We start from the raw sequence: 20,085 nt of genomic DNA on the forward strand, positions 1-20,085 counted from the left end.
TCATCAGTATGCAGAAACAGGAGTTGGTGGACAATAAAAATAATGGGAGATCCAGAGTACAAGAAAAGCCTAAGGCAAATGGAAGAAATTTAGCTGAGGACAACATCATAAAGAACGATAATGAAGCACAAAGGACCCCTTGAAAAGGCAATGAGCAAACTGAAGAAATTAGGACAATGCAGTAAAATGAAGAAGGAATTTCAATCTTAAAGGCAAGGGATCAAGCCTAGAGTTAGCTGCCTGTGGGTAACTATTTTCTTTCAATGTTACCTTAAGGTTTCAAACCAGTGTTTTATCTGAAAACTGAGTCTGTAAATGACTGCTTTAAATTGCACACATACCATAAATTTACAAGGAAATGTTAAAATGTTTTGAGCTAAAGAAGAAAAAAGTTGTTAAAATCAGTGCTACATCTCACATGAACATAAGGCATGCCCAGCATGCGTTTACCGGCCTACTTTGCCTCATGACACTGATAGATGCCCAGAAAGAAAGTAACATTTCAAATATGACAAAGTCATGAAGGCCAGTCTCTGTCTTCTAGAAATCCTCAATATGGTGAATAAGACTGCAGATTCTATTAACTGTGGCTATACCAGAACTTACCTAACACCAATAATCCAAAAGAGTAAGGGTAAAAAACCAAAAATGCCATGTACTTTCATCATTACTTTACATAAAGTATCTGACTTTAATCATATCACCTTTAGAGAATTTTACACATTATATCTAGGATTTCAACAGAAGTCTGATGGTGTACCTAGAAAACTCAAGTGCCATAACCAGTCTGAGAAGCTTTTTCTGGAGCACCCTGGCAGAAACATTTTCCCATCTAGGGTTAAAACAGTTAAGTGGAAGTTGCCCTATGTCTCTAATAAAACCACATGGAGGGTAGGATTGGCTTTACTACTACCCCGCCCAGGCACAGTACTTGACCTGAGCTCTCTTCTAAGGCAACTGATGACTCCCAAATCCAGAAGACCCAATACCACTTTCATTATAGACTCATCACCCACATCTGGTCAGCCAGGCCTACTGATTTTTCCACCCCAAATCCAGAGCTGCAAAGTGGTGGCCTTCCCAAGTACCTCAATATTTTCATTTATAGAGTCTTTTTAAAAAGATTTTTTTAATTAATTAATTAATCAATTTATTTATTTATTTATTTACTTGAAAGGGAGAGGTAGGGGGGAAGAAGCAGAAGACGACAAGCAGACTCTGCACTGAGCATGGAGCCAGGTGTGGGGCCCCATCCCATGACCCCAATATCCCGACCTGAGCCGAAATCAAGAGTCGGACGCTTAACTAACTAAGCTACCTAGGCACCCGTCATTTTTAGTTTTTAATGGCATTGAAAGACCCCCCCCCAGTCTTTAAATAATTAACTGCTCTTTTGTTGTGTAAGAGTACCCCTCCTCCCCTTGCAGTGAAAAGACCCTTCCCCCAGGGTTGAATTCAATGTAACTGCTCTTTTGCCTTTCTGTAACAGCTTGGCTACTAAGGCATGACACTTGACTCCTGTTTGAACAAGATACCCTCTCCTAATAGCAGGGGCATGGTCATGTAGGCAGGGGGCCACATAGTCACGTAGACAGGATGTCTTTCTGCTGAGTAGTAAGGTCTAACTTCCCCTTCCCGCCGCTCTCTTCGCATGCGTGGGCTAACTGGCCAGTTCTGCTTCTGTAAGATTGCTTTGTCTGCTTTCACATGTGGGTCCCCTGATCCACTCCACTAACACCAAGTATGCCTTTTTCAAAAGTTCAAACTGTCCACCAATCAGTTGCGCCCCACCCAAAACTTGTTTGTACCTGTCTATAAAAAACCCGGCACCACCCCAGCCGGGTGTGCTCAGCTAGCAGGAGCTGCTGACCACCCGCAGGCGCGCGCTGACCACCCGCAGGCGCCTGCGTAACAATAAAGAACCTCTTGCTGATTGCATCCAGTGGCAGTGTTGGATTCTTGGGTAAGGGGATCCGCGGGTCTTTCATTTGGAGGTTCCACCGAGATCATCGGACTCCTGCCCACGGATCCAACTGACTCCCACCGGGAGGTAAGCTGGCCAGCATTCTTGTCTCCTGTCTCATGTTCTCGTTTGTATCCAGTCTCGTGTTCTTGTTTGTCTCTAGTCTTGAGAGGCCTCTGTTTGACCTATACTGCGGGTAGCGGTATAGTGTTTGTACAACAGCGTGCGTTGTTGGATTGTATTTGTAGGCAGCTTGAGAAGGAGCTGACGAGCTCGGACTTCTCCCCTGCCAACCCTGGGGGACGCTCCAGGGTGTCGAGGGGCCCCATTTTTTGGAGCCCCTCATTTGTCCGAGGGTTATATCCGTTTGTCCGTTCCAGAGGAACCCCTTGGCCCTGGATGGAATTTGTCCACCGCAGGGAGATCTCGAGGCTCCTCTGGGCCGGTGGAAACCTTGCTTTCGGTAGCATACCGAAACCGCGCAGCGACCTTTTTGTTAATTGTTTTGTGTGTTCTACTCGTTGTCCTTGGTGTTTTTCTTTGAGTCTAAAATGGGGCTTCTCCCTCATTCACTTCCCATGTTAATGGGTATAACTGGAGCCAACTGGGGTTGGTCTCACTCGAGACAGAGACTATAAGGAATATTCCCAAGCAGCTGCCGAAACTCTCTTTGTTTCGGGGAAGTTTCCTTGTGTTCTCTGGCCTGACTTAGACTGCTTAACCCCTTCCCCCTTGCTGGTGGGAAAGCATGGTGTCTGCTCCTCTGTTGGGGCTTAGGAGCTCCAAAACTGGGAATCCTTTCTCTGCCTCCTGGCAGCACTTTGTTTCTTCTGTTTCCCCCTTACGTGTTTCTGTACCAACGTGTGTGCAGCCTGCATGACTGGCCTCTAGATCATGCACCACAGCTCCTTCTCTCTCCACTGTCAAGGAGCAAGAACAACACCCCCTGGACCTAACACCTCCCCACTCCAGATCTTCCCACGCATGTCTCAGGTAAACATTCAAAGTGGAGTGGGTCCAGGTGGAACGTAAATCAGTATTGGAACTAAGTTAAGATTGTTGGTTTAATTAAGATAAGATGTGTCTTTGAAGTTACAGCAGTAATCTATCAAAGTTTACTGAAGATCAAATAAGCTTGTGTTACTTGTTAAAATTTGTTAGCAAAGGAATGACTAAACTGATGGTTAATTGTCTGTCTCAAAGTTCTAATGGGTAATTGCTGAAATAGCTTTCAAAGTCTTTGGTAACCTGAAAGTTTTAAAGTTTTGCTTGGATGACAAATGGAATTAAATTGTAGACATCTAGGTCCTAACCAAACAGGATAAAATGCTAAGTCTTTAATTAGTGGATGTAGGTTTGTGCTTTTGACTTCTTACTGCAAAGAAACTAAGAGTATTTAAATCTGTTGGTAAACTTGTTTGCCACTTAACTGATTCATAAATTGCCACCTGAAGAATTCTGTTGTAACAGTTCACAATTGGTTAATAACTAAAGGTGTTTCTAAGAATACAAAGTTCTACTTAGTGTAACTAAGACTGATGGAAATAAAAGGAAACTCTAGGAAAGTAGATGACATGTAAGAAAGACTTAAGGAATGGGAATACATTTTGTTGAAGGTAAGGGAAGGTAATTTTGTCCTAAATGAGATGGTTTTGTTTAGAAGGAAATGGCTTGGGACAAACCTGAATGCAAAGGAAAGTTGTAGAAGGTTTGTGAAGGGAAATCTTCAGAAAAGGAATTTTATCTATGGTCAAGAATAGATTAAGATTGAATGAATGGGTTTTAAAGGTACATTGGTACAAGACTGAAATTGTCTCTGTTCAAAAGGACAATGTTTTCTTAGATCAATTGATCTGCTGTTAAGAAAATGTAAATGGTTTTCTCTTTGCCTGCCCAGAAAAACCAGTTTCTATGTTTTGTTTATCAGGTGTTTAACATCCCTAATTATATTTAGGCATGTGCTTTAAAACTTTCTAAGATTTTAGGAAATGTTGACAGGATTTAAATTGTAAATCTCTTTAACTCAGGCTTTTCCTTGGTATGTGAAGTTGCTCATGAAGTACTACTGAACCAATGATAAACCTTGGATTACATTTGGGAAAATACTATAACTATTTTAGAGATTCTACGCACTTCCTAAAGTTTTAATGTTTTGAGAGATCATCGCTTGATACTGTAATTATGGAAATGTTATGTATCACAGAAATAACCTGATTTCCTTGCAGCTAAATTGTAAACTCCCATGTCTCTTTAGCTTTAACCATATCCATTCTGAGTTTTTGTAATTTATAATTGTTTTAATTCTCTGGTAAAATGAGTTTTATCTTCAAGGGGATTCCTGTAAAGGACTTTCAGGACAAATATAGATATTTGATATACTTGAAAATCCTAAAACTGAAATGGGTAAGAATTTCCAGAACTGACTAAAGCCACATTCACCAGATTTAGTAACATGGGACTAAATGAACTAAAAGATTATAATGTTGTGTCTCTTAATGTTTTGTCTTATTTTAAACATTGCCGGTTCTCTCTAATGTTTGCTCTTCCAGACTAGGGATACTTTTTTCTTAAGTTATCTGTAACTTATAGAGATGTATAAGTGCTCATTTGTAAAAGTGCTCAAAGCATTCAAGCTTTTCTCTCTATATGAACCCTCTGAAACCAAAAGGTCTCAGTAAGCATTCTTCTATGGCAATCAGTCATTTGCATAAGTTCAATAAGAATCTGTTCTCCTTGTAACAGGACACCATTGGAAACTGGTTATTTTACCAAGGCTTTGACTGGAATGTCATATTTGAGAAAGATATGCATAAACTCAGATATGACCAGATAATTTAAAGGAACTAAGGTTGACTTTATGAAACCTGGAGCCATAAAGCCCCTTGGGACTGTTGGCCTGATACCTTGCTTACAGAGTTCCCAGCAGCCCCACCAGGTGAGTAAAGAATGTCACTCCTTGGTAGGTGCAGTCTCGGGAAGAGGAATTCATTCGCCCAAAGGTATTGCAGGCATGCCTCATGGCAAGTACAGGGCTTGGCTTCTGGCCCGGAGAGGCTACTAAAAGTTCAACCTAGAGATTCCTTATACAAAGTTCCAGCAAAGCAGATTCTAAAAGATCTATTGATCACAGTCACTGTTCTTGCTGAGCTTATGTAAATAATGGGCCAAGTTTGTTTAAAACTGGACTTGTTTCACAAGTGAATTAGTCCTGATTTCACTATCTCTGTAAATGAGGGTTATTTTAGAGAGAAAAATTGTTTTAGTAACACACCTTTATGGATGTTAAATTCTAGATTTGATTGTCTTTAAATGTTTACCTAAGCTAAACAATTTGAGGTAAACTTCAGAGAAGTTGTACAATAGCTTCTTTAGTTGATCTTACTGTTTTGTGGGGATATTCGCAGACCCCACGGCACATGATTAAACAACTGGAAAATGGGATTGATTCCCCTACAATTGTATAACTTAACTAACCCCTTATGTGTGGCTGGGATAATGAAATTGCCTAAAAGCCAGCCTATTGCACTCCATAGGATCAACTATGGACTTGGAGGCACCGTGGATGACCCCACTTTCTTTATGAATGGATTGAATAATCCATGGGGGACTCCCCTTATCTCTTGACAAGTTTTCTCACTTGCCAGTGATCCTCTGTAATCAGGATATTGTTAAGGCTGGACCACTCAAAGGTCGTCTTCTTGGTTTCATCCCTTTGTCATATTTATCCTAGAGGCCACCTCTGTTGAGGTGCAATTGCAAATAGATGCTTTAGCTAAGCATGGAACAGCCCTCCTATAAAAGTGCCTCAAACCTCACTATGGAACTGTCCCTGACTGTAATAACTTCACATCAGGTCCAGATTTGTCTTAGAAGCCAAAGACCACCAATGGATGATGGAGGCCGACTTATTAAATACTGGGCTACACTAACAGATAAGCCAGAAATAATACTTAAAACTTGTCAAACTTTAAACCTAGTTACCTGTATGCCTGAACCTGACTACTGTACTTCTTTCTCTATAGAGCAAAAATGTTCAAAGGTTATTGATCTTGCTTACTCTATCTGGCCAGATTTAAGATGCCCCTGTTAAAAATATGAATGACAGTTTGTTTTCTGATGACAGTAGTTTTCATAGAAAAAAATAAAGAAAAGCTAGGTGTGCCAAAGTGCTCACTAGCACTTTGCAATTGCCAAAGCCTAAAAACATTAACACTGACTCCAAATATGCCTTCCTGGTACTACATGCCCATGGAGCTATTTGGAAGGAAAGGGGATTGCTGTCAATCCATAACTCCCCAATCCAATATGGGCCTAAGTTCCAAAACCCTCCTTATCGCTATACTAAGGATGGCCTTAGATGTCCTGACAGCAGCCCAGGGTGGCACATGTGCAATTATCAAGACAGAATGTTTGTGTGTACATTCCAGACTATCACAAAAGTATCACAGGACTAATAAAGGATATGAATACCCAGATTAAGGCCCTACAAGATCCTTCTCTCTCAGTGAATGGTTAAGTTCCTGGTTTGAAGGAGGACTATGGCCGAATCTCCTTTTCGGGCTTCTCATTATCGCCTTATTAACCTTAATATGTTGCTTTGTTCAATGTTTCTCTACTTGGTGCCGAGACTCCATTGCTGCAATGACTTCACCATGACAGACGATCCTTGTCGCGTGAGAGGACGCCTCTTCGCTGTCAGCACTGGATTCGGCTGCCTCCGCCTTTCCTAACTCCCCTATACATTCCTCCACTGATCAATATTGACCCCAGTAGGTAGGGACAGCTCTACGCCCCTATTCAGCAGGAAGAAGTTACAGAAGATGAGACCTTCCACCTTCAACCACCTTAAAGATTTCAGGGTCAAGATTGTTCAGGGGGGAATCAAGGAGCAGGAGGCTGGCTGAGGATGGAGAAGGGGCTGATGCCTTGCACCCCCTCTTCACCCTTCTCCACTGCGAAAACTGGTTCAACAGATTGCCTTGGCTTACTACTTTGTTGTCATCTATAACGGGCCCTCTCATCATTCTGTTATTAATTCTAACTTTTGGTCCTTGTGTCTTAAACAGGTTAGTACAGTTCATTAAAGATCACCTGTCTGTTTTTCAGACTATGGTACTGACACAGCGATACCAACTCCTCAAGCAAACAGAGCCCCGGACTAGCTCAATGCAAGGGCAGGACATGCAAGAACAAGACGAATGGATATAAGATTCTATCCATGATCAAGAAAAAGGGGGGAATGAAAGACCCCCCCCAGTCTTTAAATAATTAACTGCTCTTTTGTTGTGTAAGAGTACCCCCCCTCCCCTTGCAGTGAAAAGACCCTTCCCCCAGGGTTGAATTCAATGTAACTGCTCTTTTGCCTTTCTGTAACAGCTTGGCTACTAAGGCATGACACTTGACTCCTGTTTGAACAAGATACCCTCTCCTAATAGCAGGGGCATGGTCATGTAGGCAGGGGGCCACATAGTCACGTAGACAGGATGTCTTTCTGCTGAGTAGTAAGGTCTAACTTCCCCTTCCCGCCGCTCTCTTCGCATGCGTGGGCTAACTGGCCAGTTCTGCTTCTGTAAGATTGCTTTGTCTGCTTTCACATGTGGGTCCCCTGATCCACTCCACTAACACCAAGTATGCCTTTTTCAAAAGTTCAAACTGTCCACCAATCAGTTGCGCCCCACCCAAAACTTGTTTGTACCTGTCTATAAAAACCCGGCACCACCCCAGCCGGGTGTGCTCAGCTAGCAGGAGCTGCTGACCACCCGCAGGCGCGCGCTGACCACCCGCAGGCGCCTGCGTAACAATAAAGAACCTCTTGCTGATTGCATCCAGTGGCAGTGTTGGATTCTTGGGTAAGGGGATCCGCGGGTCTTTCAGCATCTGAATACACTTAGATTGATAGACAGCCCCAATATGCCACAGGCCTCATTACTGTACTCTGGCACCGTGTTTATAGCCCACATGCCCTCTTGTCTACCAGGAAGAGAGTAGAGCCACCTTCTAAATTTGATGCTTGATACAAGCCCAATCCTGGGGCTTCCTCACTCCAGTTCAGTGACATTGAGGCTGGCATTATCTCTCCAAAGCAGAAATATGTCCTCCAGAGTCTCTCTGTCCACACGCCAGTGGATCCCTGCTGCCACAGCACCATGCACAACTAGTCACACACAGGTAGTTCTCTTCCAACAACTGTTACACCTTGTGAGCCAGAAGCACATCTTGCTCTGCTCACCTACAGATCTGTTCCAAGTGTGCTATCACAGCACCTGACAGGTAGTACTCCAGAGCTGTTGCTCAATAAGATGCAGATGGGTTTTAAGTCATAAGATGCCTTACAATGGTGCTAAGGCACTAGGAGACATGTTTACTGAGTAACTGGTTATCTGAGTAGTAATAAACACATTAGATCTTACTTGAAATAAATTTCCACAGGACAAAACAAAACAAACAAACAAGCAAACAAACAAACAAAAAACTTCTTTGGTCCTCCTCTGACCAGCAGCAGCAAGAAAATTAACCTTTGATTTGAGGAAGATAAAATTTAAGTTGGGAATTTTAGCATTGTTCCATATTTCAAACTGAATTCTCTCAACCAATTCTCTTATATAATCCCACTCTTCCCTCAGCAATAATTCTCTATCCTCCAGTTTCCAGACTGCAATCTCATCCCTAACTCATACACACACACACACAAAAGCTCCATTTTCTGGTATTTACTAGAGTTCCATGAACTCTGATGGCACTCAATAAATATTAATTGAATTCTTCCTTTACTTGAGTGTCAGATGCATTAGCAGGTCATAATCTATTTGTACAAATAATAAAAGATGTCAAAGAGCAACATGAGATTTTATGTATTACTAATCTAGTTTAAGGCAGATAAGAATATGATAAGTGGATGTTATGTTTTTCATTACTGTTTTTGACTAAGCATGAGTACCCCCTTGCTACAACAAACACCGCCAAGTCTAATTCTTCATCAGTAACTACTGAGGCGTCATCCTAAGAAGGAATGAGTTTAAGTGGAAACTGTACTGATTAAAAAAGGCTGCTTCCATGAGATGTAGTAATGTTCTCCTTCATGGCAAAACTTCTTAAAGCTTTATACATTTTCATGTTACTCAAAGAACCCTTTTTATTTTCTACACAAAAAAACATCTAAAGCTCTTTCCTTAATAAAAGTGTTATTTGGAATTTCTTTTGTATTAAAACACATGAATTGCTTTATGGAATGAAATAAACCATGTGTGTTACTTCGTAGATTCAAGTCACAAATGTCCATTTAATGCATATTAAAATTTTCAAGCTTCAAATTCTTTTCAAATGCTTTTAAAAAAAGAAAGAAAGAAAGAAATAGGTGCCTGAGAGTTAAATGGAGCTATTTTTTTTTTATTTTTTAGTCAATAAACTAAAAATGTAATATTTAGGCTACTATAGTAAAATGACTGAAGTGGCCTTAAAAGATGACCTTAATCCTCTCATTCTATTTGTTCTCTCTTTTGAGCCCCTCCATGCATGCTACCCATCCCCACACTCAGGCCAGTTCTGGAGGAAGGGACCCCTTTATGAGTGGGGACTACAGTGCTGTGCAGCAAGCCCTGCAGTGTTGTCCATCTTTCAGGAGATCCACACACATCGATTTAGAGCTGCTGTCTGAAAAGTGCTTTAAGGAGTAAGTGTCGTAGAACTGACTGTTTAAATAAATAAATATGTGTCTGTATATTTCTGTACCATTTTATAGCCTCAGAAGACAAGAAATACATACATATAAAACCAAATTGTATAAAACAAATTTCTTTCTAAATGTTTAAAAACATGGTGACAGACTCAATTTGAGGCCACCAGATTTCCTCAGTGCTTTTAAGGGACCTACAAACCCTCTATTACCCAAAGACCATGCTGTATGACAACAATCTGGAGGTTATACAGCATAATTTGACTCCCTCTTCTGCACATCCCTTCAAAGGCCTGAGCTATCTCCTACTCCTCTCCTCTGACCCAATATTCAGGCTACAATCTCAGCACAGGCTTGCGTGCAAGTTACTGTGCTGTATGCCTCACATTTATTTATTCATTTAGATTTGGCCATCAACCCTGGGTTCTTATTTCCATTCCCCAGATGAAATCACTAGAGCCTACATAACCTACAGGTTACTTACTGCCTCTAAATTCAGTGCTGTTTTCTTATGGCACAAGGTCACCCTTGTGCCTTGTGCCACTTCTCCCCAGCATGGACTCAGAACCACTTGCAAGGACCTGCCTATTGCCAGTTCTCTAACAGCAATATATTCATTCTACCTGCATTTTTTTTCCTCCACAGGTGTGCTTATACAGAAGTAAAACCAGTTCCTCCTTTTTGAAAGGGTAATATAAGAGTTTACAATAGTTCACTGAACATACTCTTCTGACCATACAGGATGTTCACAATGTTAGGGCGGAGCTTAAAGCTACCAGGGAGGAGGTTCACAATGCTCTCAATGAGTTCCAATCTAATCTAAACTCTCTCAAAGCTAGGGTAACTGAGACAGAAGATAGAATTAGTGATCTGGAGGACAAACAGAGAGAGAGAAAGGATCAGGAGGAAGCCTGGAACAAAGAGCTTAGAAACCACGAAAACAGAATCAGGGAAATAAATGATGCCATGAAGTGTACCAACGTCAGAATTATTGGAATCCCTGAATGGGAGGAGAAAGAAAGAAGTCTAGAAGATATAGTGGAACAAGTCCTTCATGAAAATTTTCCCAATCTCACGAATGGAACCAGCGTTCATGTACTAGAGGCTGAACGGTCTCCACCCAAGATTATACATTCCAAAAAAACATCACGACACCTGATAGTCAAATTGAAGAATTATAATTGTAGGTATAATCTCTCGAAAGCCACCAGGGCAAAGAAGCAATGAATTCTTCACTAGGTTTAAAACTGTATCGGAAAAACAAAGCAGACTACAAAATTATTTAGGGCACTTATGCTACAGTATTCCTTCTCTTTGCCCCTCTCCTTGGAAAAATGGGTGTCTATCTAACTACACAAACATCCTGCTGATCTGGGCAATGCAACAGGACGCCAGTGGTTTTTGAGGGCCACTGCTGCTATGTCTGGCATTTAGTCCACTCATTCGCAAACTTGTTTCCATCTACAGCTTATGAACTTTGAAAAACAGAAGTTTCCCTGCAGGAATTTTCTGCTTTAAAAGTTAAGTAAATGCTTTCTTTGGGGGTTTCATCCCTTAGCTTGTTTCTGTCCAAAAAATCTTTTAAAAACAAAAAAACCTAAAGAAAAAAAGGGTAATGTATTCATTTCTCTCATCAGAGAAAACTGGAATGTGTGTTACTAGAAAATTAAGTAGGTTATATACTGGTAACTACATTTAACTAGCATGTCAACGCATTTGAACTAGGTCCTGATGTTAAGTTAAAGCTTTTTCTTTTCTGAAACACAAACAATGAGAAAACTTGAAAACTTGCCTAAAGTTGTATGTTCCTTTTAGAAAAAACTGAAGGAACCTTTCTACCTACTTTCCTCTGTAGAGTTCAGTATTTAAAATAATTTAAAATTAAACTTAGGAACTTAAGAAATGTTTAGGCAGAAATTTCCCTAGATTAAAGTGAGTAAGCATAAAAATGATTATTTAAGCACTTGAATATACCCTGAGCTAGATTTTCATTACCAAGATCATATCCATTCTTTGTACAATGCCTTTTAGGACACTGAGGATATAATCCTCTCATACACTTTCTGCAGTCCACCCCAGCCACACACACCCCTCTGTGCCTGGCAGGACTGCCGGTCAAGCCTCCTGGCAAGAAGCTAGGTTACGCTGTGGTGTTCTTGCAGTGAATGGACAACCACAGACAGAAACCCTGCAGGAGGGCTTTCTACCTTTGGTGACATATTGAACTGAAACCTGTAAGGTCACTTTAACATGAGCAATTTATGATTCTTCTCAAGCCTTATGCTTAAAGCATTTGCTCAGCCCTGAAGAAATTCTCAAATGGGGTTTTCTACTAAAAAACGTTAAAAAAAAAAAGAAAAGAAAAAGAAAGAAAGAGAGAAAAAGAAAAGAAAAAGCAAATAGCACCACTAGATGAAAGTATTAGTCTGGGAGGGTTATCCTAACCAACTGCTAAGCTGTCAGTTTTTATCATGTAAAAACTAAGCAACAATCAACAACAATAACAACAACAAAATGGAGACTAGTGTAACAGCATAATGCCCAGTGCCAGAATAACTACACAAGTAGGGACCATGAAGACCACCCCTTAACCATGCCCTAGAAACTGATTTTAATTATCTTCTAACAGCAGGTATACAGTCAAGTCAAGATGTATCTGAGTCTGGAGTCTGATTCAGGAATTTTCAGTCTGGCCCTTAGTGAAGAGGAACACCTAAGACATTGGGTTATTTCTAAGATTAGAGGACAGGTAATAACCAAGTATCTGCCCCCACTTCCGGCATTAGAGAGCAAAACACTGAATAAGTCACATATTTACAGGCTTCAGACTCTAATTAATACCTAAATATGAAGCAGTTCTTATAGGTAAATTGGGAATGTAAGGCAGATGTCAGCAAACTATAGTCCACTGCCTTTTTACAAATATTTTGCGAACACAGCCATGCTCAATTGCTTACGTATGTGCTATTACAATGGGAGAGTTAAGTAGTTGCAGATACCATGCACCTTACAAAGCCAAAGTATTTGGCCTTTTCCGTAAAAATCTTGCGGACCCTTGCTAAAAAGCATACGGAGAGTGTTTTATGTTTGATGGGGTGTTGGGATGGGGAGTAGATCAGGAAAGGTGAGCTGAAGAAAATAGGTTAAGCTTGAGTCAGTAAGTTGAAAAAAAAGACCATGGACTCACCAAAGTGCCATTTAAAGGGAAGATCAAATTACTAAAAATTATCTTAATGGTTACCCCATTATGAGATTAAAAGTGATCCTAGGGGAGCCTGGGTTGCTCAGTGGTTTAAAGCCTCTGCCTTTGGCTCGGGTCATGATCCCAGGGTCCTGGGATCAAGCCCCACATTGGGCTCTCTGCTTCACGGGGAGCCTGCTTCCTCCTCTCTTTCTGCCTGCCTCTCTGCCTACTTGTAATCTGTCAAATAAATAAATAAAATCTTTAAAAAAAAAAAAAAAGTGATCCCAAATACAAACAGTAAACTTTAGGATTCACAGACCCTCCATGGTCATGTAACTAAACTAATGGTGAGGGTTTTCTCTGTATTTTCTGCAAACACTTTAAGTTAACGCCTGTTCCAGTCTTAGTCACATGGGGATATACTATCATCTTTGCATGACTATAAATCATACTTCAGGGCCCCCGCTCCCTACACTGTACCATGTTTCAATTTACAGGGGAAAACCAGAGCCCACTTAGGGGAGAGTGCTTACTTTGGGAAACAGAAAAACAAACAAACTGCTGCCCAAAGTAGATACCAATAATCAATTCTGATTTAGGATCACTGTTTGTTTTGAGCTGGAATGGACCTCTGATTCTCTGTGGTCTCATGGACTTTCAGAAACTCATTAAATGTCATGCTTTGTAGAGCTTTAAAAAAAAGTCTGAAAAGATTTTTAAAAACAACTTAAGATGTTGATAAACCAGCAAGAGTGAAGAGTTGTACTTACTCTAGGTAAGATAACCCCCAATTCCTGCTGCTAAAACTTCATCAGCAAAATAACCCTCTTTCTGATAATTAGCTCCTATCCCTGCCATTTTTGGAACTCTCCCAGTATATGATTTAAAACTGGTAGTCAACAGCAAAATCCCCTACATATCCTTATCTTCAAATATTCTCTTCACTTTCCTATCCTAAATGAACCTTGGTTCTCCCCTAAATACACTGTTCCCCAAAGCTCTCCCACTTTCAAAAAGAAAGCTGTGTCAGGAAACCCAGAGACTGTGAGTGAGAGAAAATGTTAACTGCTACAAGCCAAGGAGATTTTGGAGTTGTTTGCTCCAAAGCTGTGTAACATGGGCAGCTATCACAGAAAGTGATACCAGAAGAGGGGTGCTGCCATCACCAAATCCTAAAATCTGTGGTACTGGCTTTGATGGTGGGTGGCAGAGGACAGGGAAACACTTCGAGGATCTTGAAAAACGGAAACACTCTATGCGACAGTGCAACAGTTGGTAAGCAGCCCCCAGCAATCATTTGAAAAGTAGGAAACACATCAAAAGTTCTGGCAGAGATTCCCCGGCTGATCACAGAGGAGACTAAGAACAAGAGATGTATACTGATGTAAGCTGCTGAGCTCTGGTGGTTATTACTACACAACATTGCGGCAGCAAGAGCGTAGTATTTAAGGCCAGCCACCCCACTGGTTTACTAGATCCCACTGGCTAGTTAAGACATTGTTAGAGCAATTTTCATGTCCTTAACCAGCAGATCTGCCTGTTCTACAGGCAAAGGTAAATATTCTATAATTTCAGTTGGTCAGCAAATCCTATTGGTTCCACCTTCAAAATATATCCAGAACCTGATGACTTCTTTTAACCTCCAATGACACCACGGACTCTAAGCCACTGTCATCTCTTACCTGTATTATTCTAACAGTTTCCTTATGGGTCTCCCTGCTTCCAGCCTTGCCCTGCTACAATTTATTCTTAACAGAGTAGCTACAATAATTCTTTAAAAATGAAAGTCAGTTCATGTACATTTTTGCTCAAATCTCTCCACTGTATTTCCAGGACACTCAGAGTAAAAGCCATAGTCCTATTCAATCTACCTGCCTCTCTCCTCACCTGGCACACTCCTCTCCTCTGTCATGACCTTTCCCAGAGATCATTCCACTCTGGCTACATAGTCATCCTTGCTGGTTCTTGCACACATCAAGTAAGCTGCTACTGCAGAGCCTTTGCACTTGCTATTCTCTCTGGTTAGAATGTTCTGCCCCACACATCCAGATAACCACAACTTCTTCAGGTCTTTGCTCCAGCAATACTCAGTGAGTACCTTCCATGCCCTGGCCACCCAACTTAAAATTACAACTACTTTACTTTACTTTACATACAGCACCTACTATGTATGACCCATAATATACCTGAAGTGTTATTTACTGTTTCCCCAGATAGAATGAAAGCTCCAAAAGGTCAGGTACTTTGGTATCTGTTTCCTTTCACAGCTACTTCCCTAGTGCCTACAATGGCACCCAGAAACATGGTAGACACTTAATCAGTATTTGTTAAATCAGTGAATGAATCTGTAGGATAACAGGTCTCGTTTATATTATATACTTCTAAGTTATAAAGTAATAAACCAGACACTTAGATAAACATTCATATAGTTTTAGTAAGATTTTGGTATTAAGTCTTTTTTTCTTTTCTGTCATTTATAGAAAATGAAATAAAGAAATTATATGAACTAGAATTCAACATAATTATTTCAGAGCCCCTGGACTAAAGCCCTATTTTCAAAATTACTGTTATATATATTTATTGTAACTTATACAGTTACATATATTTATTTTCACCACCACAGAAAATTTTTATCTACAGCGATATATTTCCATGATTTACCAGTTACCTAAGAAATGAATAAAAAGATCAACTATAATTCTTAAAACAGAAAACAATATAATCAATAAGAATAAATATCAATTTTTAGAAAAGCAGTAAATGAAGTTCAACTTTAAGTATCTTTCATTTTTTCCTGTTAATCCTTCTCCAAACTAAAAACAAACAACAATAAAAAACCATTTATATTAATTACCAAAGGCTCAAATATTATCAAAAAAAATAACCTTTTATTTAAAGCTATTTTTGTAGGAAGAGAAGAAAGATATAAAAAGAGCTGACAGTATTTGTAGATAAGCACATATAAATACTCCTTGAATGGAAGCTTGTTTATTTACCAAGCAGACAACATATATCTGTCAGCCTTAAGAATAAATACATTAAATTAAAATGAGCACTTCCTATTGTCACCAAATAAATGAAATGAATTTAGCCACTAGACCTAAGTGTAACGTGCATTGCTTTAATTAACAAAAATTAAATTTTGTTTTAAACCAGCACAAATTTCAATAAGTCTACCCCATAATTATTTTGCTAAGGGAAACCCCCAACAAAACTAAAGAAAGAGAAGTGGGGTAAAAGGGCGGGAGGGAGAGAAGAGAAAAAGAAATCTACTCTTAATTTTAAATGTTGAAGTGTCAGTCTACTAGGCCTCTGAAGATTACTTTGATATCTCTTCTTTTCCCTAAGGAAGTCATTACTTATATTTCAGTGGAGACAGTGCTGGCAGACACCAGCTCCCTTATTAAAGACTTCCCTTTTTGTGGGAACTGAGCACACTAATCATACCATTTTCAAATTCAGTTAACAGGTATCTTTTGGCATACTGATGACAAAGCCATTATATTCATTTCAAGTACAGATTTTAATTATTTTATAACTCTTAAGGCGACTTGTATTTTTTGTTACTTACCTAGTCCTAAAAGATCAACAGTGGGTTCTGCAGCTTTTTTAGGGCTGGTACTTTTTTTGGGCTCCAACTGCTGATCTTCTTTCTTCTGCAGCTTTAAAGGAAAGAATCAGATTAATTAATTTTTCTTAAATAAATTGAACAAACCTTTTAAGCCCCAATTAATTACACATATTTTGATGGAGTGTAATGAAGTGTATGAAGCACAGTGTAATGAAGCCCAAAGAATTTATTACTTTATAAAAAACGAGTAAGCATAATCACTGAACTTGAAATGATAACCCTTACATATCAGAATCCCAAAAAGGTAAATATACACACTTAATGCAATTGTTTTTAATCATCTAAATCCTTCATATGAAATTACACTTTTTAAAAGAACTCCATTTCATATTATTTGCTAGCTACTGTTAACATGCTCTGTTAACTGGAGGCCAGAGAGGCCTTCGTACCTTTAGGAGCATGCCATTACTTCCCTCATCCACTGCTGACCTGGAAGCCACCTTTCCACCAAGTAGATGTTGATGAAATGTTACCTGACAGGTTTTCCTCCTGAGTCTACATGATCAGTTACATTTTTAAATATAATGTTCTTCTAGTTCTAAGAAAACCAAGTCACAGTTACACATTCTAAACTTTTTCTCACTTAAACAGAAATGTTCTGTAGGACAGGATGATCCACTGGATCATCAACTCAAAAGTCTACCTCTCTTTTCACTTTTTTATGTAGATATAATTGGCATATAACATTATATTAGCTTCACATGCAAGGCATAATGATTCTGTATTTGTATACATTATAAAATCATCACCACACAGTAAATATAGTTAACATCACCACACATAGTAATGGAATTTTTCTTCTAATGGTGAAAACTTTTAAGGCTTGTCTTAGCAAATTTTAAATATACAAGACAGTATTATTAACTATAGTTACTATGCTGTACATTACACCCCTAGGATTATTCATTTTATAACTGGAAGTTTGTACTTTTTAATCCCCCTTCACCCATTAGCCCACCTCCCACCCCACCCCTGCCTCTGGCAACACCCATCAGCTCTCTGTAACCCTGAAGTTGTTTTTTTTAAATTTGTTTTTGTTTGTTTGGAAGTTTTCTGTTTGTTTGTTTTACTCTATGTGTAAGTAAGATCATATGGCAGTTGCTTTTCTCTGACTTATCTGACTTATTACTCTTGCTTTTCTCTGTCTGACTTACCTGACTTATTACTCTTGGCATAATGCCCTCCAGGCGCATCCAAGTTATCACAAATGGTAATATTTCATTCTATTTTACAGCTGAATAGTATTCCATAAAATATATAGCCTACTTCTCTTAGACCAAGAAAATAAAACATTCATTCACTCACATTCATTTCTCAAACTATTACTACAAGATCATTTCTTCTACAACTATCTAAAAAGTTAGTAACTTCATTGTTATAGAAGTACATTTCTGTTAGCTATACAGACACATAATTTCTAAGAACACGTATTTACTCTTAACTTTTACTATTTACTCTTAATTTTTACTCACAACTATCTCCCTCAAAATTACTTATTATATTATTTATTTAATTAATCTACCATCACAGATATTAATTCTTTAATAACCTTCTCAAATACAGAATTATCAGCCTATAACAATAAATAATTCTCAGAAGTTTAACATAACCTATTTCACATTTTCTTTTATTTTTCACCCCCAAAAGAGGTAAGACTTACTTTGGTTATAGCAAAATAATTTCAAAGAAAGCACAATCTATAGTAACCATGGGGTCAATTCCAACTAAATACTTAAAACACTAGAACTTCCCTCCTTCCTTTTTTCTGGACAGTCTGTATTGAGTGCATAAGCACTCAACTCCAAAAGAATCTGAGAATTCAGTGGACACAAAGCACACAAACTTCAAATAACAACTGAGCAGGATTCTAGCAGCTTCCTCAAACAGGTCTTCATTGATCTTTTTTTTTTTTTAGGTCTTCATTGATCTTAACTTATACCCTTGTCTCTAACATTCTAAATGTTAAGATGTAAGTGTCTTGTGCCTAGTAGGCATTTAAAAATCGAATTCCAGATTTAACTTAAAATCAGAAAGCCTTAAAGTTGAAAATAAACTTATATAATTGGACCAAACTCATTCATTTTGCAAATTAACTCAGGCTCAGATACCACTGCTAAATAGGGAAGAGTAACTAAAGCTTATTTTCTGTCCCTCAATTTAAAACTCTTTCTTGATATGTTTTACTGAAACTTTTTTCCTGCAAAAGAAGCATGGAATAAATTTGTAAGGAATTCCTTCCTATTTACTTTCTGCATTATAATAATCTGAAATCTCCTCAGGACAAAATGACTTCTTTGTAAAAATTCAAATTCTGGTTTATGAGTTATTTTCCCACTAAATTAGAACTACCTTTTAAAATATTTCTAAGTATAAGGGGCGCCTGGGTGGCTTAGTGGGTTAAAATATTTCTAAGTATAAAATTACCCATTGTTTGCAAAGGGAAGAAAAAGCCAAATCAAACAAATAAAAGCTCCTCTGGTAATCCAGACTCCCATGGTCAGAACTACAGCAGTCCAGAAAATATCTTTCCTTCCAGATGCCACACATCTATATGGGTTCCCAGAGTTTCTCTTCTTCTTTAGATTACAACTGCATCATAGTTTAAATAGGTGTTTATTAACCATCTCTACAGAAAACTATATAATATAGAACATGTGTACAGTGGTGCAAGGTAAAGAAAAACTTAAAGGTAAGAATAAGGGACAGATCCTAAACATAGTTTATCAAACAGCAGACATGGCCTACTACTCAGTTTTGAAATCTGATTTTTGGGTAACACTTAGAATTCTTTTTTTCGCATTAAAAAAATGGAATAGAATATAATGTACTGTACAAAGTAAAGGTAAGTATTCATGAATTGTTTTGCATATTTGTGCACACATGTGAGCATATGCGGGCTGGATCATAAAATAATCTGTATTTCTTACCATCATCACAGGTTGAGAAACACTGCTCTGAATATAGTCTGCAACTTTGCTCCTTACAGTGGATTATCCCATATGAGTGAAGAACATCTATGGCATAAACCTTACAAACTACTCCAAAAACAAGTGGCTATTCGAGATGGATTTCAACAACTCAGACATGAATTACTCTTAGAGTTGGCATTTTATAGGTTGTCTCACAAATTAAAAAATTAAGAGTTGATCACTTTAAAAGCTACCTTGTATCTCTTCATCTTCAAATCTTGCTGAGGCGAGGCAGTATCACAAACACACTGATGTGTGGGAGAGATAATTTTAGAGATCACTCTTTTATATATTCATAGTAATCCAAGTACTACCTTATATACATTAGTGAGAACTACAAAGACTGAATTGAGATGATAATCTGTTCATAAAAGTAAACTGAAGAAATTAACCTCATTACTTTTATTTTGAAATCCATTAAAGAGAAAATTCAAGGACAGATACACTAAAGCAACAAACTATATAGTAGGAAATTTTGAAATTCTAGCCAGAATAATATTTAATCTTTCCGAACTTAAATATCCATAAAAGATATTAATTTTCTATTCAATTTCTGTGACCTTCTAATAACTAAAAATTAATTCATTTACACTTAAAATTATTTTTACAGATCTTTGTGTAAAATGACAGAAATAAAGCATTTACTTTCCTAGTCTTAGATGAATT

At 38.6% G+C, this 20,085-nt stretch overlaps 1 protein-coding gene across 7 annotated transcripts in view; it reads right to left on the reverse strand.

Moving 5' to 3' along the window:
- The window catches only part of SMAP1 (small ArfGAP 1), a 173,160-nt gene that overhangs the window by 14,614 nt on the left and 138,461 nt on the right, over window positions 1-20,085 (reverse strand). For 4 of the 7 annotated variants that reach the window (XM_013044190.2, XM_013044189.2, XM_013044191.2 and 1 more), the window contains 2 exons: window positions 19,614-19,667; window positions 16,391-16,481 (listed from right to left, as the gene is read on the reverse strand). In XM_013044190.2, coding sequence (XP_012899644.1) covers window positions 16,391-16,481; window positions 19,614-19,667 — 145 coding nt within the window. The remainder of the gene's footprint in view (window positions 1-16,390; window positions 16,482-19,613; window positions 19,668-20,085) is intronic. The other 3 variants (XM_013044192.2, XM_004769307.3, XM_004769306.3) reach the window with 1 other exon arrangement.

Source organism: Mustela putorius, unplaced genomic scaffold (assembly GCF_011764305.1).
Source record: "Mustela putorius furo isolate JIRA1106 unplaced genomic scaffold, ASM1176430v1.1 tig00003927_pilon_pilon_pilon, whole genome shotgun sequence".
In the NCBI taxonomy this organism is placed as follows: Eukaryota; Metazoa; Chordata; class Mammalia; order Carnivora; family Mustelidae; genus Mustela; species Mustela putorius.